At 44.1% G+C, this 27,979-nt stretch overlaps 1 protein-coding gene across 1 annotated transcript; it reads left to right on the top strand.

The window, feature by feature from the left end:
• On the top strand, positions 1 to 27,943 carry LOC138663013 (oocyte zinc finger protein XlCOF6-like). Its single transcript, XM_069749056.1, has 7 exons — positions 1 to 51; positions 3,730 to 3,879; positions 4,009 to 4,188; positions 4,272 to 4,395; positions 4,479 to 4,573; positions 16,005 to 16,095; positions 25,343 to 27,943. The coding sequence occupies exons 1-7, from the start codon at positions 25 to 27 to the stop codon at positions 26,944 to 26,946; spliced, it is 2,271 nt and encodes a 756-aa protein (XP_069605157.1). The 5' UTR covers positions 1 to 24; the 3' UTR covers positions 26,947 to 27,943.
• The last annotated feature ends 36 nt before the right edge of the window (positions 27,944 to 27,979 follow it).

Below are 27,979 nucleotides of genomic sequence, written 5' to 3'. Positions count from 1 at the left end.
CCTGTGCGCACAGAGCAGCCATATATGTGGAGTGCGGCTCTGCAGGTGGAGGTATGTGGAGATTCCCCATTACTGAGCGCGGGGGGGGACATTAACCCCTTCTGCACGGAGACTCTTTATAAGAATCATAACGTTGTTGTTCTGTTTCCTGTAATAGATACATACGAGCCAACTATGGAGGACAGGAAGTGAGGGAGCGGATTTCTGGGCCCCACACAGTGTAATGCCCCCATTATGCCCTGTAAGCAGGTTCTGCCCCACACCCAGCTGCCTCGGGCACTTTACCATCAGCTGGTACCTCAGATTCTTCCCCGCACCCCTTTCCTTTGTTGGCGCCAAATCTGTTCTGCCTTTGGGGCTCCGGCCTTTATAATATCAGTAACTGCGTCATCAAGGTCTCCTGACCAGGTGCACCCTCTAGACTCTTCCCTCCGGAAACCCTCCCTCTTCCCATTGATGTCACATGGTCCCGTCTGGACGGCAGATAGCAGTCTGTACAAATGCAGCACAGCCCTGAGGAGTCTTTTTTATGACTCTCCTTTTTACACCCCTTATGTAATATATATGATGGCGCTCACACATTATAATGTTTCCACAGTACTGGCATCTCTCGTAAAAAAGGTATTTTCACACTACCGCCATATCCCCACACACAGTATAATGTTCTCATAGTACCGCCATACCCCCACACACAGTATAATGTTCTCATAGTACCGCCATACCCTCACACACAGTATAATGTTCTCATATTACCACCATACCCCCCCACACAGTATAATGTTCTCATAGTACCGCCATACCCCCACACAGTATAATGTTCTCATAATACCGCCATACCCCCACACACAGTATAATGTTCTCATAGTACCGCCATACCCCCACACACAGTATAATGTTCTCATAGCACAGCTATACCCCCACACACAGTATAATGTTCTCATAGTACCGCCATGCCCCCACACACAGTATAATGTTCTCATAGTACCGCCATACCCCCACACACAGTATAATGTTCTCATAGTACCACCATACCCCCACACACAGTATAATGTTCCTACAGTACTGGCATCTCTCGTAAAAAAGGTATTTTCACACTACCGCCATACCCCCCACACAGTATAATGTTCTCATAGTACCGCCACACCCCCACACACAGTATAATGTTCCTACAGTACTGCCATACCCCCACACACACAGTATAATGTTCCTACAGTATCACCATACCCCCCACACAGTATAATGTTCCTACAGTATCGCCATACCCCCCACACAGTATAATGTTGTCATAGTACCGCCATACCCCCCACACATAGTTTAATCTTCTCATAGTACTGCCATAACCCCACACACAGTATAATGTTCCTATAGTACCGCTATACCTCCACACACACTATAATGTTCTCATAGTACCGCTATACCCCCACACACAGTATAATGTTCTCATAGTACCACCATACCCCCACACACAGTATAATGTTCCTACAGTACCTCCATCCCAACACACGCAGTATAATGTTCTCATAGTACCGCCATACCCCCACACACAGTATAATGTTCTCATAGTACCACCATACCCCCACACACAGTATAATGTTCCTACAGTACCTCCATCCCAACACACGCAGTATAATGTTCTCATAGTACCGCCATACCCCCACACACAGTATAATGTTCCTACAGTACCTCCATCCCACCACACACAGTATAATGTTCTCATAGTACCGCCATACCCCCACACACAATATAATGTTCCTACAGTACCTCCATCCCACCCACACGCAGTATTATGTTCTCATAGTACCGCCATACCCCACACACAGTATAATATTCCTACAGTACCTTTATCCCACCACACACAGTATAATGTTCTCATAGTACCGCCATACCCCCACACACATTATAATGTTCCTACAGTACCTCCATCCCACCACACACAGTATAATGTTCTCATAGTACCGCCATACCCCCACACACAGTATAATATTCCTACAGTACCTCCATCCCACCACACACAGTGTAATGTTCTCATAGTACCGCCATACCCCCACACACAGTATAATGTTCCTACAGTACCGCCATACCCCCACATACAGTATAATGTTCCTACAGTACCTCCATACCCACACATACAGTATAGTGTTCCTACAGTACCTCCATCCCACCACACACAGTATAATGTTCTTACAGTACCTCCATCCCACCACACACAGTATAATCTTCTCATAGTACCTCCATCCCACCACACACAGTATAATCTTCTCATAGTACCGCCATACCCCCACACACAATGTAATTTTCCTACAGTACCTCCATCCCCCCACACACAGTATAATCCTCTCATAGTACCGCCATAACCCCACACACAATGTAATGTTCCTACAATACCTCCATCCCACCACATAAAGTATAATCTTCTCATAGTAAGGCCATACCCCCACCACACACAGTATAAAGTTCTCACTGTACCGCTATACCCCCCACACAGTATAAAGTTCCCACAGTACCATCATCCCAGCACACACAGTATTTTGTTCCCACAATAGTGGCTTCCCACAGACACAGGAAAATGTTTCCACAGGACTGGCATCCCCCTCACACACACTATAATGTCCCCACAGTACTGCCATCCCCCCACTTTTTAATGTTCCCACAGTACTGCCCCGCACATGCACAATATGGTACCATCCACCTCACTGACTACCTCCGACCACCGACAATTAATAAATTCTCACTTAGCCTCATTCTTGGTGCAAATACTAATGAACCCAGGATCTATGAGATATTTACCATACGATAGTTGGATAGGCAGGAGTGCATCATCCAAAACGGTAGCCTACTCGGTTGCTATGATGGCTATGAATTGACAGGGCTCAGTGGGGTGTGGTATTGGTCACCCCCTCCTTCCCATCATCACAATTTCAGCGATACCACTAAAGGTCAAGTGGGAAAAGAGATGCTACGTGCCAGAATTTGAGCATCTTAGAGATGTGCCTTTTCTGGGTGGCTGAGAGCTGATTTTTTTAAGCCTGGGGCCACCGTATCCATGGCCCCTTCCTAGGCTATTAATATCAACCCGCAACTGTCTGCATAACCTTTGCTGGTTATTAATTATAGGGGGACCCTACATCACTATTTTGGGGGGTCCCCCATTTTAATAGCCACTAAAGGCTAAGTATACAGTTATCAGCTGATATTACTAGCCTGGAAAGCTCCATCGGTATTACCCCCTTCCTAGGCTACAAACAAACTTCTGTGTGTGAATCAGACCTGATATCTAATGTGATAGAAGATTACAGTGCGGGGAAAATGGGAAACCTTCATATAGAGGCCGGTGGTGATGGAGTCAGTGACCGACTCTGGCTAAATATGTTTCTAGAGTCGTAGTAGCAGATGAAGATGTCGTCCTCATCATGAAGTAGTTATTTCTTATGTCACGTGTAATGAATATCTCCTGCAGTATTGCTAATGCCGATTCCAGGGTCGGTAAATGAGACGAAAATTAGCGTTATGGAAGATGAGTCTATGAGAAACGTATTCAGCTGCCGACTCCGAGGAAGAAACTGCTTTTTGTCTGTGGCCTAAATATATAGGATTTATTAGTAGATGTAAAGAAGGAAACTAAATACTGTAAAATAATAAATCTCCTCATATGTTTCCCTTATTATCTCCAGTAATTGTATTATTACACAGGATTCTTATGATGTTACATCGGCTCATCTTCTCATTCAGGTCTCTACAATATCTGATTCTCTCAGTGAAGATCTTCTACAGAAGAAAACTTTCCTGATTTACCCATCAAAGATGGATATGGACAGAGACAAGATGGCGGAGAGGATATTACACCTCACCCTAGAGATCCTCTTCCGGCTTACTGGAGAGGTGAGAGATTCTGAAGACGTCACATTACATCATTCTTATCTATGGGAATAACAGATGGACAGAACTGGAGAGGTGAGGACTCTGGAAATGTCTGTAGTGAGATTTATTAATGTGTCTCTCCATTACCAGGATTACACAGTGGTGAAGAAGACCTCTAGTGATCGCTGTCAGGACCCTGTGTCTGAGGGATGGGGAAGACCCCTGAGCCCAATCACGGGGCCTCCACCTCACCCCCTGATCCATGAGGCCATCAATGACCAGAAGATCCTAGAACTCATCTACAAGATGATTGAGCTGCTGACTGGAGAGGTGACACTGCTGGGAATGCTGGGACATTATACAGTAACGCTATGAAGAGATCGGGGGGATGACGGTATCATTGTATGTGTCAGGTTCCTATAAGGTGTCAGGATGTCTCCGTCTATTTCTCCATGGAGGAGTGGGAGTATTTAGAAGGACATAGAGATCTGTACAAGAACGTCATAATGGAGGTTCCCCAGCCCCTCACATCTCCAGGTAATAGACAGGACTAAATACACACGGCCTATAATTATCTGTATGTAAAGAATGAATTCACTCCCTGTATGTGTTTCCTCCAGATCTATCCAGTAAGAGGACAACACCAGAGAGATGTCCCCGTCTTCTTCTTCCACAGGACTGTAACCAAGAAGATCCCAATGTTCCTCAGGATCAGGTAGATGGAGAGAAGGTGTCAAGAGATCTCCCTTAGGCCAATTTCACACTTCCGTTTATTTCCGATCCTGGAAAAACCAATACCGGAGATATCTGTGTCTGTAATACTTGCGGCACACGTGTGGCAACCGTGTACTGCCTCAGTACCACACAGACTGCTGCTGGGGAAGAAGCGCTACTGTAAGCGCTGTTCCCCGGTGTCGGGTGCTGAAGACGTCTCTCATCGTTCTCCCCTGCTCTGCCGGCGATCGTCAGGAGCAGAAGAGAATGATGAGTAATAATTAAGTCTGAACGATGACAGCAGGTGGGGGCTTTTGAGATTTCTACTCCCATCATCCGTCACTTGCTGCCGCTAATAACAGTGACAGCAGGAGCGGATGATCGGGGTATTCCTCAGCCGCCACTTGCGATATAATTAAATAAATTAATGAAAAACCTGGTGTAGGTTCCCCCCCCCTATTTTCTTGAATCAACCAGGCAAAACTCACAGCTGGGGGCTGCAACCCTCAGCTGTCAGCTTCAGCAAGGCTGGTTACCAAGAATAGATGGTGTGAAGATCTGAGGTTGTGGGTTATAAAAATCACCTAGGCAGGTTAACGATGCAACTAATTTTTTTATTCCATACATCCATGGTTGTTTAACCCCTTTACCCCCAAGGGTGGTTTGCACATTAATGACCGGGCCAATTTTTACAATTCTGACCACTGTCCCTTTATGAGGTTATAACTCTGGAACGCTTCAACGGATCCCGGTGATTCTGACATTGTTTTCTCGAGACATATTGTACTTCATGATAGTGGTAACATTTCTTTGATATTACCTGCGTTTATTTGTGAAAAAAATTGAAATTTGGCAAAAATTTTGAAAATTTCGCAATATGAATTTTTATGCAATTAAATCACAGAGATATGTCACACAAAATACTTAATAAGTAACATTTCCCACATGTTTACTTTACATCAGCACAATTTTGGAACCAAAAATTTTTTTTTGTTAGGGAGTTATAAGGGTTAAAAGTTGACCAGCAATTTCTCATTTTTTACAACACCATTTTTTTTTTTTAGGGACCACATCTCATTTGAAGTCATTTTGAGGGGTCTATATGATAGAAAATACCCAAGTGTGACACCATTCTAAAAACTGCACCCCTCAAGGTGCTCAAAACCACATTCAAGAATTTTATTAACCCTTCAGGTGTTTCACAGGAATTTTTGGAATGTTTAAATAAAAATGAACATTTAACTTTTTTTCACAAAAAATTTAATTCAGCTCCAATTTGTTTTATTTTACCAAGGGTAACAGGAGAAAATAAACCCCAAACATTGTTGTACAATTTGTCCTGAGTATGCCGATACCTGACATGTGGGGGTAAACCACTGTTTGGGCGCATGACAGAGCTTGGAAGCGAAGGAGCGCCATTTGACTTTTCCATGCAAAATTGACTGGAATTGAGATGGGGTGCCATGTTGCGTTTGGAGAGCCACTGATGTACCTAAACATTGAAACCCAACACAAAGGACACCATTTTGGAAACTAGACCCCGTGAGGAACTTATCTAGAGGTGTGGTGAGCACTTAGACCCACCAAGTGCTTCACAGAAGTTTATAATGCAGAACCGTAAAAATAAAAAATCGTTTTTTTCACAAAAAATATCTTTTCGCCCCCAATTTTTTATTTTCCCATGGGTAAGAAGAAATTGGACCCCAAAAGTTGTTGTACAATTTGTCCTGAGTACGCTGATACCCCATATGTGGGAGTAAACCACTGTTTGGGCACATGGGAGAGCTCGGAAGGGAAGGAGCGCCGTTTGACTTTTCAATGCAAAATTGACAGGAATTGAGATGGGACGCCATGTTGCGTTTGGAGAGCCCCTGATGTGCCTAAACATTGAAATCCCCCACAAGTGACACCATTTTGGAAAGTAGACCCCCTAAGGAACTCATCTAGATATGTTGTGAGAGCTTTGAACCCCCAAGTGTTTAACTACAGTTTATAACGCAGAGCCGTGCAGATAAAAAAAAAAAAATTTTTACACAAAAATTACTTTTTAGCCCCCAGTTTTGTATTTTTCCAAGGGAAACAGGAGAAATTGGACGATAAATATTGTTGTCCAATTTGTCCTGAGTACGCTGATACCCGATATGTGGGGGGGAACCACCGTTTGAGGGCATGGCAGAGCTCGGAAGGGAAGGAGCATCATTTGGAATGCAGACTTAGATGGATTGGTCTGCAGGCGTCACATTGTCACCTTTATTAATCTCTTTTTTTTTTTTTTTTTTTTTTTTTTTTTTACTCAAATAAATTTTTATTAAGAACAACATTACAATATACATGTTACATTCTTGTTTTCAATACAAAGTTTTCCCCCAAAACAACCCCCCCCCATTCCCAACTTATCCCGCCCCCTCCCTGTAAGACAGCCCACCTCTTTTAATAGCTCGACCATCAAAACTATAGAATGACTATCATCTCATTTAGGACTGCAGGCCTCATGTTGTGTTTTCACCAATTCAGGGCTGTGACTCACCCGTCCTCTATAGCGAACCTATCCCATGGCAAGCCACGAAGACCACAATTTATCAAACCTTTCTATTTTCCCTCTTTTCTTATAAAACCCCTTTTCCAATATCAGGCCCTGCTTCACATATTGGAGGAATTCTCTTCTTGGAGGCGGTTCATCCTTAATCCAATTTCGCGCTATTACCTTTCGGGCCATATACAACAATCTGGCAATAGCTGTCTTCAGGTTGTTATCCACTCCAATCTCATCCATGTATCCCAGCAAGCACACCATTGGGTCCCTTGGCACCGTGCATCTGTACGCTCCTTCCACACGACTCAAAACCACTAACCAAAAAGCAGCCAGTCTCGGACACGTCCACATCATATGAAATATACCAGCATCTGCAGACCCACACCTCGGGCACTCAGAATCAGCACGCAGTCCTGCCTTATATAACACCTCCTATATACTCTGTGTATTACATAAAGCTGTGACAGCCTATACGGTTCGCTCAGCGACAGCCGTGGAACCCACTCCAGCACCGACTCCCAAGTTTCATTCTCCATTGGGCCCAAATCCCTCTCCTACTTAGCTCTCGCCGTTATCGGAAACCCCAAAAGGTAAGTGTCATGGTCCAGTCCGGAGTTTATTTTCATCTTTCCTCTTTTGAGACTGGTCATGCGGGGGTTAATCTCAGCCTCGTTCTTGAGCTAGCTGGGCTATTTCAGTCCCTCACAGCCTGCCTACCGCTGTTAGTGATAGTTCATGTTTCCCAGCTTGAACCCCTGACCTGTATCCTGATTTTGGTGATCCTTGTGTCTCTGACTGCCCGTACCCGTGTATGACTCGATCTGTTCCCTGGACTTCGGCTCTTGTTTTCTGTCTCTGATACCACGCTACCCTCCTGGTTCTGACTTTGGCTTGTACCCCGACTTTGTCTTACGTCTCACGTTTTGGTTACCATGTTCCTGGTAGGCTCTGATTACTTGCGTGTCCCTGACTATTCTCCTGACTGCCCCTGTGTACTGTGCTGATATCTCTGTGTATGACCTTGGCTTGTCTGACTTCTCTCATTACCTGTGACACCTGTGCCTGAACTGTGTTACTTCGCTTAGTGTTTAACCTCTCTTCCCTCACCAGCTCCCCCTGGTGGAGGTTTCACTACAGTAAGTATGCAGCAAGTCTTTATAAAGAGTGGAAATAACCCCCCTAGTAGTCCCTTCACCACACACATACTCCAACACTATATCCCTTTGAATTCTGATGCCTCTGTCCCTATTCTGAGCTCCAAATGCGTGTCTCATCCGCAAATACTGATATTCCCCCGCAAACCCGATACCGAACTCCACCTGCAATTGGGAAAAGGATTTCAACTCCCTCTTCTCAATTATCTGATACACGTAGTGATTCCCATTGGCCTGCCATTCTGGTAACACCCCCAGTGCCACAAACTCCGGTAAATTATTATTATGCCATAACGGGGAGTATCTGGTCAGCCCTGTAATCCCACGTATATGTTTCAGTCTACCCCGCAGCTTACATATCAATAATATAGTTGGATACAATTTCCCCAAAGCCCCCAGGGATCCATCCTCCAGACACTGCCTTCTTTTTGTCACCTTTTCCATCAGTTGCTGTACCGCACTGGACGACCCCTCACGCACCCAGCCCTTTAAATGCTGACTCTGGGCTACAATAAAATATACTTCAGGATTGGCAGTGCCAAGCCCCCATTTTCCTTGAGTCGCTGAAGCTTCTCCAGTCTGATACGTTGATGATGTCTCCCCCATAAAAAAAATCCTGAACAGGGAGTTAATCTGCCTAAATTTCCCTCGCGGTATCCAAACTGGCGTGTTATGAAGAACATATAGAATTTTCGGCATCAAAATCATTTTGATGAGATTCACCCTGCCCACCGCAGATAAATGCAACTTAATCCAGGCATCCACTTTTGCCTTAAGAACACCTAAGATCGGAGTCGGATTCCTATGTATGTAATCCGTAACCGGCATAGATACCCATATCCCAAGTATTTAAATTGACTTACCACCTTAAGTCGCCCATCCTCAGGAAGCTCACTCCCATCCTCCCCCACGTCATCAACTCTAAACAGAATCGACTTACTCCAATTTATCGTCAGCCCTGACAATGAGCCAAATCTTTCAATAAGCCCAATGGCCCCCCGAAGGAAGCGACCGGGTAAGCCAGAAACCGTAGAATATCGTCTGCGTACAGCGCCACCTTCTCTTCAATTACCCCATATTTAAACCCATACACCTCGTCAGACTGTCGAAGTTTAGCAGCCAATGGCTCCACGGTCAGAGCAAACAAAAGAGGAGAGAGCGGACACCCCTGTCTCATCTTTATAGCTAATTGTATAGTCCGCGATAACTCCCCATTCACCCTGATTCTAGCCACCGGCTGCGAGTACAGCAGCTGAATCCTGGACACAAACTGCGAGCCAAACCCCATACACTGCAACACCTGCCAGAGATATCCCCATTCCACACTGTCGAATGCCTTATGGGCATCTAAGGATGCAATAACTCTCTGGCCACAGTTATCAGACCTAAGCTGCAGATTCATAAATAGCCTCCTTAGGTTGACCGCCGTGGATCTATCAGGCATAAAGCCAGATTGGTCTGGGTGCACCAGGTTGAGATGACACTCTTCAACCGCGTCGCCAACACCTTGGCCAGAAGCTTGACATCCATAGTGAGCAAGGAGATTGGCCGGTACGACTCAGGTTTCCCCAAGTCTTTCCTTTCCTTAGGAATCACCGCTATTATGGCTTCTCTCATGGATGCTGGCAGATACCCTCTACTCTTAGCCTCATCTAAGACCGCCTTTAATCTGGGAATTAGCACCTCCCCCATATTTTTATAGATCTCAGCGGGAAACCCATCCACTCCAGGTGCCTTCCCATTAGCCATGGATTGTAATGCCCGACCCAGTTCCTCCTCCGTGACGGGAGCCTCCAAGCCCTCTCTATCTGCGTCACTCAACATCGTGAGCCCCACACCCTCAAGGAACGCCACTGTGTCTCCCGCCAACTCGTCTTCCTGAGAGGAATATAGGTCCGCTTAAAAGTCCTCAAAGACCTCCAAAATCTCTGAATTTTTGGAGACACTCGTACCACTCCCGGAAACTAGAGAATGGACAAATGAAGTACTCCTCTGGGCAGAAGCCACCAGCGACAGCATGTGACAGACCGTCTCACCCTCCTGATAGTAAGCCAGCTTCAGAAATTCCCGCTTCCTTTCAGCCTTCCCCAACAAAATTTTCTCCAGGTGACTTTGCGCTGCCTTTAATCTGTTCCCAGCTTCAGGAGTACCCATTATTACCATCTCATCTTCCGCTGCCCTTAGCCCATCAATCGCTGCCTTCTCTGCCTCTCTCGTTTTCCGCTTACATCTACTAATATCTCTTAACAACAGCCCTCTTAAGTACGCCTTCATGGCTTCCCATACAGTAAGAGCATCTACACTCCCATCATTCAGCACAAAAAATTCCTACAACTCCTGTTTTATCTTATCTAAATCTATATTGTGCAGCCAGTTAGGGTGAATTTTCCACTCTCTCCTGTTCGCATCCTGTGTCCCCATCAGTCGGAACTCCACCTCAATTGGACTATGGTCCGAGAGGGCCCTAGGTAAATATCTCACATCCCCCACCATCGTGTCCAACAGACGATTGCCTAGTGCCAGCTCAATTCTGGATAGAGTACTATGAGCCGGTGAATAACATGAATACCCCCTTTCACCAACATGTCTAACTCTCCATAGGTCAGTCATACCAACTTCGCGAATATAAGTCCCAAACGTAGTAATGTGTCCCACTGTCCTATTCTAGGAGTTTTTATTTTTATCCCAAAAGTCATCACATATATTATTAAGATCACCAATGATTAGAAATGGTATCGGGCCCCAACGTTCCACCCGTTCCAACACCTCTCTAATTTACTGACCATCCATATCCACCTGTAACATCACCTCTTCATACTGCACTCCCACAGGTACCAACACCGACACACCCCTAGAATACGTAGAGAAGGTAGAATGGTATGCCTTTTGGATCCAGCGCCTATTTAATACATCCACCTTCTCCCTCACTAAGGCTACATTCACATTTGCGTTCTGCCGGGCTGCGTCGGGAGCAGCCGCGGTGACGCATGCATCATGCGCCCCTATATTTAACATGGGGGCGCATGGACATGCGTTGCATTGCGTTTTGTGACGCATGCGTCTTTTTTGGCGCACGCATCAGGGCGCAGACGACGCACCAAGTTGCATTTTTTTTGCGTCCAAAATCATGCCAAAAAAGGACGCATGCGCCACAAAACAATGCGTTTTGCATGCATTTTGGATTGCGTTGTGCGTTGCGTCGCCGACGCAGCACCGCACAACGCAAATGTGAACGTAGCCTAAGTGCATCTCCAGCACACATATCATTGAGACTCTCTGTTCTCGAACATACTGCAGACTCGCCGCCCGCCGAGACTTATCCGCAAGGCCTCTCGCGTTCCAACTCAATATTTTAATGCGGCCCCCCATCATGTGACTCATCATCCTTCATAGTATCCTCATTCCCAAGTATGAGCTGTTTAATCCCTCCCAACTCCCAACTTGCCCCCCTAACCCACCCAATACAACACATTCTACCTATCATCAAGAGTGGGGCTCCACCGCCCATTGCGAACACTCTCCCTTGCTTTGCCCTCTCCACTCGCCTCCCGCTGCAGTGACGATCAGAATTTCCCACACGTTTAAAAAAAAAAAAAAACACAAAAGAACATTCCAACTTATATACACATGTAGAGAAGCTACAAAACAAACTTGCAGTACCCTGCGTAACCCTCCTCCCCTATACTTAGTAACCGTTACTGCCCCCTCCAGCCAACCACTCAATATGGCCCAGCTCAGCCCTCAACAGTTGCTCATCCCTTTGGCAATTATGCTATTAAACGCAGATCCCTCCTCCAGCGACAGAGAAATAACTCCCATCCAGATCTCCCCGACATGTCAATCGCCTTTTTCCTTAAGTTTTTTAGCATTAGTATCAATCCACTGGGTAGCATCCTCTGGAGTCAGGAAAAAATGGGTTTTATCAAAAGCCACCTCTCTCAACTTTGCAGGAAACAGCATAGAGTATTGCACTCCCAGCTCCCTCCGTTGTCTCTTGACTCCAGTGAACTTCATTCTCTGTTTCTGAACCCCAGCAGAATAATCCGGGTAAATAGCAATCTTTTAACCTCCAGCCGTCAAATCCTCCATTTCTCTAGCCTTCCTGAGGATAATGTCTCTGTCCCTGTAATTCAGTATTTTGGCAAGCATGGTACGAGGATTCGATCCTGGGGCAGGGGGCTGCGGCGGGGCCCTATGAGCTCTCTAAACAGCAAAAACTTTTGTCAGCACTGTGCCCCCAATTTTCTCCAGCAGCCAGCTTTCAATAAACTCCGTGGGGTTTCTCCCCTCAGTTTTTTCAGGCAGACCCACTATACGTATTTTATTCCTTCTGGATCTGTTTTCCAGATCCTCATTTTTGGCAGCGAGCTCTGACATTGCTTGGGCAAACTTTTTCTCCACTTTTTGCAGTTTTACTATATGGTCTTCTGCCGTGTTCACCCTCTCCTCCACCACCCCCATACGTCTGTCCATCTCGTGCAGGGCTGCATTTATCTGTGCTGTTTCCCCTTTTACCTCCTGCATCTGAAGGGTCAGAGTATTTAGGGACTGCTTGCATGAGGAGACCAACGCAAAAACATCCCTGAGGGTCGGCTCCTCTTCCTGCATCAAATCTTCAGGTCCCCCTTTTGCCCCCGCCATGCTGCTTTTCTCCCTCCCCTTCTGTACCTCATGCTTTGCAGCCAGGACCGCATCCTCCTCCTCCATACCCGCTCCAGCTCTGGTTCCTTGTTCTGCCTCCTCCGCAGCATCCACTCTGGCATACTGCTGAAGCTTCGCCGCCACCTCCATACGCCTCTGACATGCGGCGTTCTCCTTGTCAGCGTCTTCTCTGGCATCAGCGCCATCTTGGCTGGCTCCTGCATCGCCAGCACCCGCATCCTTCTGCCGCCGCCTGGTCATTGCCTCCAAAGCCGGGTCCACCGCTCAGCACCGCTTTGCTCCCCTGACCCTCAGCCAGCCGGTATGTGGCAGAAAAGTCCAGTCAGCAGCGTCTGCACAGGATAATTAGCCCTTTAGCAGTGGGAGCGCTCTTCTATGCGTCCGCTCACATGGCCAGCTAGGACACGTCCCCCTCCTTTATTAATCTCAATTAAACCATAGTTACTGCATCGTCTAATTCCACCGAAGCCCTCGGTCTATAATAAAAGTGAAATAAAAAACAACAGTATACCATACCTGTCCCTCGTTCTGTCCCACGCTGTAATCCATGTCTGGGGGCTAATTAGTTTTCAGCCTGAAAGGTGCCATGATGCGACCGTCCAGGCTGAAAACCACTGGTGAATGAGCTGCTGCGAGCGCAGCCTCAGTGACAAGCGGTGAAATCATCACTAGCATTTTCCCACGGTACTGAGGTCACCGCAGTTCAGCCCGGCCTCGATGATGTCACCGATGGTAAATGATGCTGCGCTTTCATCAGCTCATTCACCAGTGGTTCTCAGCCTGGACGGTCGCATCTTGGCACCGTCCAGGTTAAAAACTAATTATCCCCCAGACACGGATTACGCATGCATAGGACAGAATTACAGACAGGTATGGAATATTGTTGTTTTGTTATTTTATTTTTATTGCAGGAGATCGAGGACTTCAGTGGAATTAGGCGAGGTTGTAAGTATGGTTTAATTGAGAATATTAAAGGAGTCTGTCATTTTTTTAATTAAAGGACTTTATTCTGGCTGTGTCTTTATTTACCATATAACTATTGGATTAGTAATGGAGAGATATCTTAGACACTTCTCAATTACTATGCTTTGGGCTTGATGTCACCTGACAATGCAAAGATGAAATCAACCCCTCAAATATTAACCCCACGTGCCACTGCTACAGGGCAAGTGGGAAGAGTCGGGCAAAGCGCCAAAATTGACACATCTAATAGATGCACCTTTTCTAGGCAGCTGCGGGCTGCTGTTTTTAGGCTGGGGGGTCAATATCCATGACCCCTTACTAGCCTGAGAAAACCAGCCCCAAGCTGTGAGCTTTAGCAAGGCTGGTTGTCAAAAATGGGGAAGACCCCACACCATTTTTTAAAATTTATATATTTAAATAATTTTAAAAAATAGCGTGGGTACCCCTCTATTCTTGATAGCCAGCCTTGCTGAAGCTAACAGCTGAGGGTTGCAGCTCCCAGCTGTGAGGTTTTCCTGGTTGGTTCAAGAAAATAGGGGGGAACCCACACCGGGGTTTTCATTCATTTATTTCGATATATTGCAGGCGGCGGGTGATGAATACCCTGATAATCCGCTCCTGCTGTCACTGTTATTAGCGGCGCTGACCGCCGGTAGAGCAGGGGAGAATAATGAGAGCCGTCTTCAGCACCTGCTGCCGAGAAATGGCTCTTACTGTAGCTCTTCTTCTACGGTGCTGATGCGTGTCGCACGGAGGACATCAATGTGTGTTCTCCATCTGCACGTGTGCAGTACGTTTTGCCGTCCGTGCTGACGGTAAAAAACGGACATGTCTACGTGCGGGACACACGGTCCATGGAAACACACTGACGTGCACAGACCCATTCATTTGAATGGGTGTACATGTGTACCTGTCTCCGGTACGTGTGAAAACTGTCACCTCACATACCGGAGACATGAACGTGTGAAAGAGGTTTTATGATGTTGTGGTAGTTCACTCACGTGGTGGCACACTGAGGTAGGAAAAATGGGAACACCGTCTACTTAAATCATCGTTGATGTATTGTAAGGCAGCATAAACCAACTTGTGGGGAAAACAAACTCGGCCTTCTTGGCTAAAACAAAACGATAAAAGAAAACAAAATTCTGCAGCACAGTCCATATGTTGTGGGTGGCACCCCGCTCTGGAGCAGCACAGTCCATATGTTGTGGGTGGCCCCTCGCTCTGGAGCAGGACAGTCCATATGTTGTGGGTGGCCCCCCGCTCTGGAGCAGGACAGTCCATATGTTGTGGGTGGCACCCCGCCCTGGAGCAGCACAGTCCGTATGTTGTGGGTGGCACCCCGCCCTGGAGCAGCACAGTCCGTATGTTGCGGGTGGCACCCCCTCTGGAGCAGGACAGTCCATATGTTGTGGGTGGCACCCCCTCTGGAGCAGGACAGTCCATATGTTGTGGGTGGCACCCCGCCCTGGAGCAGCACAGTCCATATGTTGTGGGTGGCACTCCGCTCTGGAGCAGCACAGTCCGTATGTTGCGGGTGGCACCCCGCTCTGGAGCAGGACAGTCCGTATGTTGTGGGTGGCACCCCGCTCTGGAGCAGGACAGGTTCAGTCTGTACTTGATGAGCCACAAAGCCTCTGGAGTCCTCTCTGCAGGATAGCTGAACCCAGACTGCCCGTAGAGCTCGGTTATGTCAACCCAAGCCTGTAACTTCCCCATCATGTGATTGATCACATGATCATGTCCTCATGCAGGTCCTGGCAGGTCTGCCAGGGGAGATAAAGTGGACCTTCTCCCACCCGCTCTGTGAAGGTCCACATAAAACCAGCCCTGTTTATACAACTTAACCCTCACAACACGTAGTGAGCTGGAGAAGAAATGCTCTGGTTTCACACCACTGACGCCGTTAAGCGCAGTGACACATATCTCCTCTATCACCTTACCAGTGACTGTGTCACATTGTGTAGACGCCGGTGAAGGTCTTGTGCTCAGTCTTGTTTTATCCACCAGTATTATATGTTTTATACTTGTGTAATGAGAACGGTGGAGATGGCAGGATTAGAGCTGATCATAGATGTGACTTCTCCATCTGTCGGTGACTTTTATAATATTTGTTTCAGGGTGAAGATCTGACCTATATTAATACTACAGAGACATATGTGAGGGGGGATGAGTGGTGTAAAGAGGAGATTCCCACATATGGCTACCCAGGTGAGTAGTGACCACTAAATGCAGAGAGGTCACAGATTCTTCTCATCACCGGCTGTGGCTGCTTTATCGGTGGTGTAGTCCGGCCGTATTACCATGATCACCATTTTGCCTCTAGACCACAACATTCTCCTCCACCCAAAACTGTTCAAATAACTTTGGGCATTGAAAGCCCTTTTCTATAGAACTTACAACCTGGAGGATCCACTTACCCCCTGAGATTAGAAGACACTGACCGTTACCTGCCCAGATCCGTAAACTACAAAGCCAAATGACAGCGTAGGGGTAGAATGTGCTGACAAGTGAGAAAAATATTATGATGAGAAAACGGAGAGTAATGAGGCTGTTGGCTTCCAAAATCCCTGATGTGGGAAGAAGGAAAAAATCAGGGCTTTGAAAAGCGCTGCCAAGTGCTGAGCCAGAAAGTTGGGTATCAAAACAAATGAACGTTAAAAAAAAAAAAAAAAAAACTTTTCATTTTAACATTCTACTCATTTCCGATGTGAACCAGCTCCTTCCTCAGGCTTATACAAATGATACATTGTGGATGTTTTATATCCTCCAGAACGGCGTCACTGATCCAATTGCTTAATTCATTAATTAATCCGCGCCTATGCTGCAGTTTTTTGTATAGAATCCTTTCTTTGTATACAAAACTATACAAATAGATGTAAAATGCATATTGGATGCACAATACAATAAATATAACGAACAATATACGTACATGGAAAATCCTCCGGTTTAAGTGTGGATAATATAAAAATCCAATAGGATTCTCTATTCACAAGTCTTTGGGAGCTATTAAAGTAAGTAAATAGGGCAGCACACTGCAGCGCCAAAACATGCAAACTTGAAAACACAAAAATTTGAACTGCATTACTGCACTGAAAATATGAAAAATGAGAGCTTTTAGCGCATAAAAATGGCCAATTTTATGTGTACCTCGTAGCCACGATAAGGCATCTCTCTTATACGAGGCCCTATGCTTGACCTACCTCTCTGAGAATAAACGTCTCCATCTGAACGGGTACATGTGAAACCTCTCCTTGGACTCAAATTCTCTCTCACTGTGGAGGGGTATTGGACCTATTATAATTAAAACACCTGAAGCTAGGAGGCGGGGAGTGCACGATCAGAAGGCTAGAGAATACATTACAAAAAACCTGATCTGCACATCCAAACATAGACACAGTGTGAACAGGTGCTGAACCCAGAGTCGCCAACTTTCATATTTTCAGTGCAGTAATGCAGTTCAAATTTTTGTGTTTTCAAGTTTGCATGTTTTGGCGCTGCAGTGTGCTGCCCTATTTACTTAAATATATACGAGTTGGCGACTCTGGGTTCAGCACCTGTTCACACTGTGTCTATGTTTGGATGTGCAGATCAGGTTTTTTGTAATGTATTCTCTAGCCTTCTGATCGTGCACTCCCCGCCTCCTAGCTTCAGGTGTTTTAATTATAATAGGTCCAATACCCCTCCACAGTGAGAGAGAATTTGAGTCCAAGGAGAGGTTTCACATGTACCCGTTCAGATGGAGACGTTTATTCTCAGAGAGGTAGGTCAAGCGTAGGGCCTCGTATAAGAGAGATGCCTTATCGTGGCTACGAGGTACACATAAAATTGGCCATTTTTATGCGCTAAAAGCTCTCATTTTTCATATTTTCAGTGCAGTAATGCAGTTCAAATTTTTGTGTTTTCAAGTTTGCATGTTTTGGCGCTGCAGTGTGCTGCCCTATTTACTTAAATATATACGAGTTGGCGACTCTGGGTTCAGCACCTGTTCACACTGTGTCTATGTTTGGATGTGCAGATCAGGTTTTTTGTAATGTATTCTCTAGCCTTCTGATCGTGCACTCCCCGCCTCCTAGCTTCAGGTGTTTTAATTATAATAGGTCCAATACCCCTCCACAGTGAGAGAGAATTTGAGTCCAAGGAGAGGTTTCACATGTACCCGTTCAGATGGAGACGTTTATTCTCAGAGAGGTAGGTCAAGCGTAGGGCCTCGTATAAGAGAGATGCCTTATCGTGGCTACGAGGTACACATAAAATTGGCCATTTTTATGCGCTAAAAGCTCTCATTTTTCATATTTTCAGTGCAGTAATGCAGTTCAAATTTTTGTGTTTTCAAGTTTGCATGTTTTGGCGCTGCAGTGTGCTGCCCTATTTACTTAAATATATACGAGTTGGCGACTCTGGGTTCAGCACCTGTTCACACTGTGTCTATGTTTGGATGTGCAGATCAGGTTTTTTGTAATGTATTCTCTAGCCTTCTGATCGTGCACTCCCCGCCTCCTAGCTTCAGGTGTTTTAATTATAATAGGTCCAATACCCCTCCACAGTGAGAGAGAATTTGAGTCCAAGGAGAGGTTTCACATGTACCCGTTCAGATGGAGACGTTTATTCTCAGAGAGGTAGGTCAAGCGTAGGGCCTCGTATAAGAGAGATGCCTTATCGTGGCTACGAGGTACACATAAAATTGGCCATTTTTATGCGCTAAAAGCTCTCATTTTTCATATTTTCAGTGCAGTAATGCAGTTCAAATTTTTGTGTTTTCAAGTTTGCATGTTTTGGCGCTGCAGTGTGCTGCCCTATTTACTTAAATATATACGAGTTGGCGACTCTGGGTTCAGCACCTGTTCACACTGTGTCTATGTTTGGATGTGCAGATCAGGTTTTTTGTAATGTTTGGGAGCTATTAGACACACGTTCTGATATTTGTTCTGATATATTAAGTATTAAACTGGTGGGATCTCGTTCATATTCTAAAACAAAATGCCTAAACAGACAGATTACACCTTTCCTAATATTATGTCTCTGGCTGGTCATCCTATTATGGATCGCTTGGGTCGTTTTTAGATCCCTGATATCGGAGGAATCTCCCGTCTCTCCCTTCTGTGCTGCTGAATGTGATCATATGGTCCCTACAAGACCAGGTCCCGTCTTTCTGGCCAAACTTCGCTTTTATGATCGACAACATTAAATGTGCAGTGAGGCCAAGTGTGAATTTCTGGACAATAACAGCAGAGTTTCCTTTTATCCTGATTTTACAATTTCTTATAAAACCCACTAACTTCAGACAGGATTGTGATAAACTACATAATAATTAGTACACCTGCGCCATGATGTATCTCTAAGTTGTGCGTGGCTGATGGCTGTAATATACAGTGGGCACGGAAAGTAGCGTAGAGAAAGTATTATCGCCCCCATTTCAGGAGAGATTACTGCACAATCTGAATACCTTAGGATTGAAAACATAATGTAATTTATGAGGTGGAGTGAATCCATGAAATCAGGGCTGGAGCCAACACATCTCCTGCAGGCGCGAATAAATGTACGGTGGGTACAGAAAGTATTCAGACCCCTTTACATTTTTCATTGCAGCCATTTAGTAAATTCAAAAAAGTTCATTTTTTTCTCATTAATGTTCACTCTGCACCCCATCTTGACTGAAAAAAACAGGAATGTAGTAATTTTTGCAAATTTATTAAAAAAGAAAAACTGAACTATCCCATGGTCATAAGTCTTCAGCCCCTTTGCTCAGTATTGAGGAGAAGCCCCTTTTGAGCTAGTACAGCCATGAGACTTCTTGGGAATGATGCAACAAGTTTTTCACAGCTGGATTTGGGGATCCTCGGCCATTCTTCCTTGCAGATCCTCTCCTGTATGGTCAGGTGGGATGGTGAACGTTGGTGGACAGCCATTTTCAGGTCTCCAGAGATGCTCAATTGGGTTTAGGTCAGAGCTCTGGCTGGGCCAGTCAAGAATGGTCACAGAGTTGTTCTGAAGCCGCTCCTTTGTTATTTTAGCTGTGTGCTTAGGGTCATTGTCTTGTTGGAAGGTGAACCAAGCCAAGTCTGAGGTCCAGAGCACTCTGGAAGAGGTTTTCATCCAGGATATCTCTGTACTTGGCCGCATTCATGTTTCCTTCAATGACAACCAGTCGTCCTGTCCCTACAGCTGAAAAACACCCCCATAACATGATGCTGCCACCACCATGCTTCACTGTTGGGATTGTATTGGGCAGGTGATGAACAGTGCCTGGTTTTCTCCACACATACCGCTTAGAATTATCACTAAAAAGGTCCATCTTTTTCTCATCAGACCAGAGAATCTTATTTCTCATAGTCTGGGAGTCCTTCATGTGTTTTTTAGCAATAGTCTCCTATGGAGACTATTGAAGCATGCCAAAAGTAAAACAAAAAAAAGTTTTTAAAAATATAAAATTTCAAATCAGCCCCTTTCGCCCATTCAAAATAAAACAATAAAAATAAAATCAAACATACACATATTTGGCGCCGCTGCGTTCAGAATCGCCTGATCTATAAAAAAAAGGATTAATCTGATTGCTAAATGACATACCGAGAAAAAAAGTCAAAACGCCAGAATTATGTTTTTTTGGTCGCCGCGACATTGCATTAAAATGCAACAATGGGCGATCAAAAGATCGTATCTGCACCAACATGGTGTCATTAAAACCGTCAGCTCAGCGCGCAAAAAAGTAAGCCCTCACCCAACCCGAGATCACGAAAAATGAGACACTACGGGTATCAGAAAATGGCGCAAATTTTATTTTTTAGCAAAGTTTTTTGTTTGTTTTTTTTTACCACATAGATAAAAAAGAACCTAGACATGTTTGTTGTGTATGAACTCATAATGACCTGGAGAATCATAATGGCAGGTCAGTTTAGTGAACGTAGGAAAAAAGCCAAACAAATGACAAGTGTGAGATTGCACTTTTATTTTTTAAATTTCACCGCACTTGGAATTTTTTCCCGTTTTCTAGTACACAACATGGTAAAATGAATGGTGGCATTCAAACGTACAACTCGTCCCGCAAAAACAAGTCCTCACATGGCCATATTGATGGAAAAAATAAAAAAGTTATCTCTCTGAGAAGAAGGGGAGTGAAAAACGAAAACGCTAAACTGAAAAAGGCTTCGGGGGTTAATTAAACCCAGCTGGCCTCCAATGAACGAGTAGGACCATCTCAAGGAGGATCACACGGAAATGGACAGTATGTGACTTAAATATAAATGTCTGAGCAAAGGGTCTGCATACTTATGACCATGTGATATTTCAGTTTTTCTTTCATATTAAATTTGCAAAAATTTCTACATTTCTGTTTTGTTTTCAGTCAAGATGGGGTGTAATGCCATGGGATGGCTGCAATGAAACAAAGAGTGAAAAATGTAAAGGGGTCTGAATACATTCTGTACCCACTGTACATTTATTCCCGCCTGCAGGAGATGTGTTGGCTCCAGCCCTGGTTTCATGGATTCACTCCACCTCATAAATTACATTATGTTTTCAATCCTAAACACAGTATATACTCGAGTATAAGCCGACAATTTCAGCCCATTTTTTTAGGCTGAAATTGCCCCTCTCAGCTTATACTCGAGTCATACCCAGGGGTCGGTAGGGGAGGTGGAGTGGCAGTACCATGTGACCGCTCACTACAGGAAGAAGCTGCCGGTGCCGGGAAATAGACGTGCAGGTACCGCGCCAGGAGCAGGTGAGTATAAGCAGTGCGCGATATTCTCCTGCTCCCCGTTCCACCGTCGCCAGCCGCCGCTACGTTCCCCGTCCACTGCACTGATGCTCAGGTCAGAGGGCTCGGTGACGCTATTAGTGCACGCCGCCCTCTGCCTGAGCAGTCAGTGCAGTGGACGTGGAACGTAGCGGCAGCTGGCAGCGGTGGAACGTATAGTAAGTGCCGGGGGCCTGAGCGACGAGAGGAGAGTATGTGATTTTTTTATTTTTTATATCGCAGTAACAGCATATGGGGCAAATGACTTTATGGAGCATCTTATGGGGCCATAATCAGCATTTATGGAGCATTATATGGGGCAAATGACTTTATGGAGCATCTTATGGGGCCATAATCAGCAGTTATGGAGAATTACATGAGGCAAATGACTTTATGGAGCATCTTATGGGGCCATAATCAGCATTTGTGGAGCATTATATGGGGCAAATGTCTGTATGGAGCATCTTATGGGGCCATAATCAGCATTTGTGCAGCATTATATGGGGTGTATTTTGTATGGAGCATCTTATGGGGTCCATCATAAACTGTATGGAGCATTTTATGGGGTGTATTTTGTATGGAGCATCTTATGGGGCCCATCATGAACTGTATGGAGCATTATACTACTCATTTTTTTTTCCTGAGGATGATTGTTCAGCTTGATCATTTCAGTAGATGTGTAATTGTCTATAGTCACAGTTTTGCCCATTACCCTTTAACTTCTTTAACCCCTCTACATGGATTTTGTCACGATATTGTATGAAATATCATATAAGTTTAGTTTCTCTTGTCAGCCCAGGATGTCGGTTAAAAAAAACCCCTTCCCTTTCACTCAGGCAAGACCTTGCCTTGCCAATGTATGTGGGGGAGTTTTATTGAAGAGAGGAATTTACGACCGGCATAGCTGCATTAGAAAGCTTTGCCAGCTAGAACTGGATTAGAAGACTCTAGAATCCATGAGGGTCCTTTGTTCTGTTATTGTAAGATATTACGCAAACAATTTAAGATAGGAAAATAATAAATACATATTTGGAATCTCCCTCGGTGGATCTGTCAACCGCTGTAAACATGAGCTTCTAACTCCATCAGGTAAAAAAGTTTGGATTTCTCTGTAATTATGCATCACAAATAGGACATATTTGATCTCATTAGAATGCCCACGTTAATACGAGATGAATGCTGGGTTTGTTATGATTATGACATGTTCTGTAGCGGAGATACAGCCATTAGAGTAACTTGTGTTAGAGTTACCAAGACTGAAGAAAGAGGAGGGCGATCTTAACTCAGCCCTTTCTGTGATGTCACAGGCTGCAGGTTATAAGTTTCTGGTAGGCTTCCAGCAGTCAGTTTTTTACCTGAAGAGCCCTGTTTGCAAGTCCTAATGCACTGGGACGTATGGGAACTCCACTAGCCTGGTTGCCTGCAATGCTCTGAACACATGTAAGTGTTGATTTCTCATGTTATTCCCTGTTTTTTTATAATTACCTTGTACATATTTGCAATTGTCTCCTTTTGTAACATCCTTGTAATATTTTTCTATAAACACTGCCTAAACTTTACGGAGTATAATATTTAATACTAGTTCGTTCTTCCTGTTCTAAAACGTACCCCTGTCTCCTGAAGGGAATTACGCTACTGTTTTGGGTTAGCTTCAGACCCGTTTAATCGAAGCTGGTGGCAGGAATACCGTGTGCAGGCCTTTGGGTGTCAATGTAGCGACTGCGGCGTTGATAATTATTGTTCCTGCCTGAGCGGGAGTAGTTTATCGCGTCGCTGCAGCGTGCCCAATAGCCAGTACATAGCAGGCAGCCTTTCTGGCGACTAATCACCCTAGGTGCAGTACCTAATCTGACCTGACAAATAGGGGGGCGCCAGAGAGCTGCAAGGTTTAAGTGGAACCTAAAATTAGCCCCTGCTGTAAACTAAGAGGTCAATAGCCTTGTGTGTGTTTTTTTTCATCGCATTGTAGCAGTGGAGGGATAGCTAAGATAAGCCCCCTGCACATGTGATAGCTGTCTGTTGGCCTAAAGTCACCCCGATCCGTGACGTAGGGGTTACGGTCATGGTGTGAATCCGTGACATATTGGTGGCAGCGGTCAGGAATCTCTGTGGGGTTCATGACAGATTTGGACTTATACAGAGACCCCTAGGCTTGAAGCCCAGTGTTACCTGCTGTTCTGTGGAGTAAGATGGGAAGAAGAATAGACAGATAACCGTGTCCGAACCAAGAGGCCAGAGAAAATACTAACTCAGGAGACATAGGAGTAGTCAGTGAACAGGCTGGGGTCACAACAGGAAACAAATACACAAGCCAGGAGCTGAGCACAGAGGACTGAACTAGAGGAGATCAAGGCTGTATCTGGCAGATTCCGGCAATATGCTTCAAGCTGTAGTAAGGTGTGGTGCTTTTGAAGTCCAACTCTGATTGTCCAAGGTGTTGGCAATCTCAGACGGACATATTGCATATGCTTTGGCATTGTCCCAGATTGTCCTCCTATTGGATTGTAGTGTTGAACTGCATTGGAGTGGTGTATGGGTGCGTTATCCCTAGGGATCCGTTGATATGTATATTAGGGTATGAGGAGGAAATATTAACTGACAATACGACTAAAATTGTAATTGCAAGATTATCGTTTGCTGCAAGTAAACTGATTGCAAAATATTGGGTTAGAGAGGAGCCTCCGTCCAGACGCGAATTCATTGCTCAAACGAACCACATAACTGAGCTTGAGAAAAGCATTTACACCAGGAGGGACAAGCTGAATTTCTTCCATAAATTATGGCAGCCGTGGTTGGATAGGATTAATGTTCTACCAGTATACAGTATTATAGAGTACAACTTATGGTAAACTGGAACTCTGTTTGATATTGTCAACTATGGACAAATTATTGCTTGCTCCTGATATCGTCTCCATCGGGGGGGTTAATTTACTGTAAAACATAAAATGAGTATGAATGAACATGTGATCTGTTGTAAATCTTGTTATCGTTAATACAAATTTATCCGATTAAAAAATGTTTGGTGCTTTCCAATTGGCTAAAACAGGGAAGAGATTACTGCAGCTGAATACACACACACCTATACTGCCAGACTGGATGGTACTACAGATACCAGGCACCCTAATCTTAGTGGCTGGGAAGAGCCTGCACCGCTAAAAGCTTCTGGTTCCAACCCCACCTCTGTTACTAGCATCGCCTGCAGAATTAGTAAGCCGCGTCTGGTGTCCGAAGCAGACATTGCAGGAGCAGATCGCAGAGGAGATGGGGCACACCATTTGCAGAATCTCTAATATGACAAAATTGCAGAAAACCAGATCTGATGAAATCCCTATAAAGTGACTTGACTTCATTTTGTAAATTATAACCCTCAATTAATTAATCTATAGAAATAGTGACTATTTTGACTGCGCTGCAGTTTCCAGATGTTGGAAAGTGAAAATTGCAAATATCCCAAGTTATTACCCAACACATAATGCCCAGATTGTGCTTCAGGAGATACACATGCCGTAAAATAAGTGGTTTCTTCTCACTATAGTAATGACAAAAGCATGGATGCTTAATGTGGTTTTGAGCACAGTCTAGTAAACTGTCATTGTCTTTGTGAATAATTCAATAATTTTGCATAACTTGCCATTTTTACAGACCGTTTAAGTAGAAATGTTCAAGAATATAGAATTCAAGGATATTTTATTCTAAAATAATAATTGGTTTTATTCTTGGCAGATGACCGTACCAGGAAATCAGCAGGACAGCTGACATCTTCAATGTCTAAATCAGATAATCTTGAGATCCCACAGGATACAATTGAAGTGAATGCCATTACTCCAAATATACCATCATCCCTTCACAGCAAAGATCTGTCATCTGATCATTTGGAACAAGTCCTGTCTTCTGATTCATTACCGACTACTAAGGAAAATCAAAGTCACAACATAAGCATTAAAAATCAAACTGCTCCTAAAACAATGAAGACATTTTCAGAATATGGAAATAGTTTTCCCCTAGAAAAGTCATTTCTCAAGCAACAAAAACTTCACAAAGCAGACAATAGATTTTCTTGTTCCAAGTGTGGGAGATGTTTTAACCAGAAATCAGATTTTGTCAGTCACCAGAGAATTCACACAGGAAAGAAGCCATTTTCATGTTCAGAATGTGGGAAATGTTTTATTCGGAAAGCGCAGCTTGTTACCCACCAAATAACTCACACAGGTGAGAAGCCTTTTTCCTGTTTAGAATGTGGGAAATGTTTTAACCAGAAAGCGAATCTTGTTAGCCACCAGAAAACCCACACAGGGGAAAAGCCTTTTTCCTGTTCAGAATGTGGGAAATGTTTTCTAGCTAAATCATATCTTGTCAGACATCATAGATCTCACACAGGAGAGAAGCCTTTTTCCTGTTCAGAATGTGGGAAATGTTTTCTAGATAAATCATTTCTTGTCATACATCATAGATCTCACACAGGGGAGAAGCCTTTTTCCTGTTCAGAATGTGGGAAATGTTTTATTCGGAAAGCGCAGCTTGTTAGCCACCAAATAACTCACACAGGAGAGAGGCCTTTTTCCTGTCCAGAATGTGGGAAATGTTTTAACCACAAAACGAATCTTGTTAGCCACCAGAAAACCCACACAGGGGAGAAGCCTTTTTCATGTTCAGAATGTGGGAAATGTTTTAACAGGAAAGCGAATCTTGATAGCCACCAGAACACCCACACAGGAGAGAAGCCTTTTTCCTGTTCAGAATGTGGGAAATATTTTCTAGCTAAATCATTTCTTGTCATACATCATAGATCTCACACAGGGGAGAAGCCTTTTTCCTGTTCAGAATGTGGGAAATGTTTTACCAGGAAAGCGAATCTTGTTAGCCACCAGAAAACCCACACAGGGGAGAAGCTTTTTTCATGTTCAGAATGTGGGAACTGTTTTAACAGGAAAGCGCATCTTGATAGCCACCAGAAAACCCACACAGGAGAGAAGCCTTTTTCCTGTTCAGAATGTGGGAAATGTTTTAACCAGAAAGCGTATCTTGTTAGCCACCAGAAAACCCACACAGGGGAGAAGCTTTTTTCATGTTCAGAATGTGGGAACTGTTTTAAAAGGAAAGCGCATCTTGATAGCCACCAGAAAACCCACACAAGAGAGAAGCCTTTTTCCTGTTCAGAATGTGGGAAATGTTTTACCAGGAAAGCGTATCTTGTTAGCCACCAGAAAACCCACACAGGGGAGAAGCCTTTTTCATGTTCAGAATGTGGGAAATGTTTTGTGAAGAAACCATCTCTTTCTATCCACCAAAGAATTCACACAGGGGAGAAGCTTTTTTTAAGTTCTTAATTGTTTTTACATAGTCACATACAAGTGCTTCTAACTAAATTAGAATATTATCAAAAAGTTAATTTTTCAGTTCTTCAATGCAAAAAATTAAACTCTTATATTAGTCATTACAGAGTGATCTATTTCAAGCGTTTATTTCTGTTGATGACTATATCCTATAGCCAATGAAAACCCAAAAGTCATTATGTCAGTAAATTAGAATAAAAACACCTGCAGTGGCTTCCTAAACGTTCAAAAAAGGTCCCTTAGTCTGTTTCAGTAGGCTCCACAATCATGAGGAAGACTGCTCACTGGACAGATGTCTAGAAGGCAGTCATTGACACACTCCAGAAGGAGGATAAGACATTGTAAAATATTAGTAATTCAATAATAAAAAATATAGATTACTTAACATATGCAGGTTCTAACTAGCAAATAGATACTCTGTATATTGAGGGACTGAGTTATTCTGAGGATTTTGGCCGATACGTCTGTTCTCTGTTTGTCAGAACTATAGGGCTTTTGTCAGAACTGTCAATATGTGGCTATTTGGAGATAGTAAATGGTTCATAAAGGTCACAGGCTATATGCTTAAGCATTTCAAAATGAGGTAATGTACAAATAACTAATATGCATATTCCGCAAGTTACTAGTGTTCTTCTAATATGGTAGAGGCTATGAACATAGCGGCAGATCATCTTATGTTGTTATGAGACAGGAAAAATAGAAACCAATGTAAGTCTATGGGTCAAAATAGTATATAAGCCGACCTAACTTTTGTTCAGGAGATCTCTCATACTTTAAGAAACTCCAACCCGGACCACATCAACTTCAAGACCATATGCAAGAACCACTGAATGCTTGTTTTATCTTTTATAATCTAATACTTATTTTTGGATGCTATGAACTTACTTTTCTAAATTTTTGTAATCATTTTTTGAATAAACATTACACAAGATTTGTTTTATCCACACAATTCAATATTGTTCTCCTTTCTATCCTCACTGTGCTGTTACTTAAAAAAAAAAAAAAAAAAAAGTAAGAAAGTGTTATT

The sequence above is a fragment of the Ranitomeya imitator genome, chromosome 2 (genome assembly GCF_032444005.1).
Source record: "Ranitomeya imitator isolate aRanImi1 chromosome 2, aRanImi1.pri, whole genome shotgun sequence".
Classification (NCBI taxonomy): Eukaryota; Metazoa; Chordata; class Amphibia; order Anura; family Dendrobatidae; genus Ranitomeya; species Ranitomeya imitator.
Note: the sequence above shows the minus strand (reverse complement) of the source record. Positions and strands in the feature narration are given on the sequence as shown.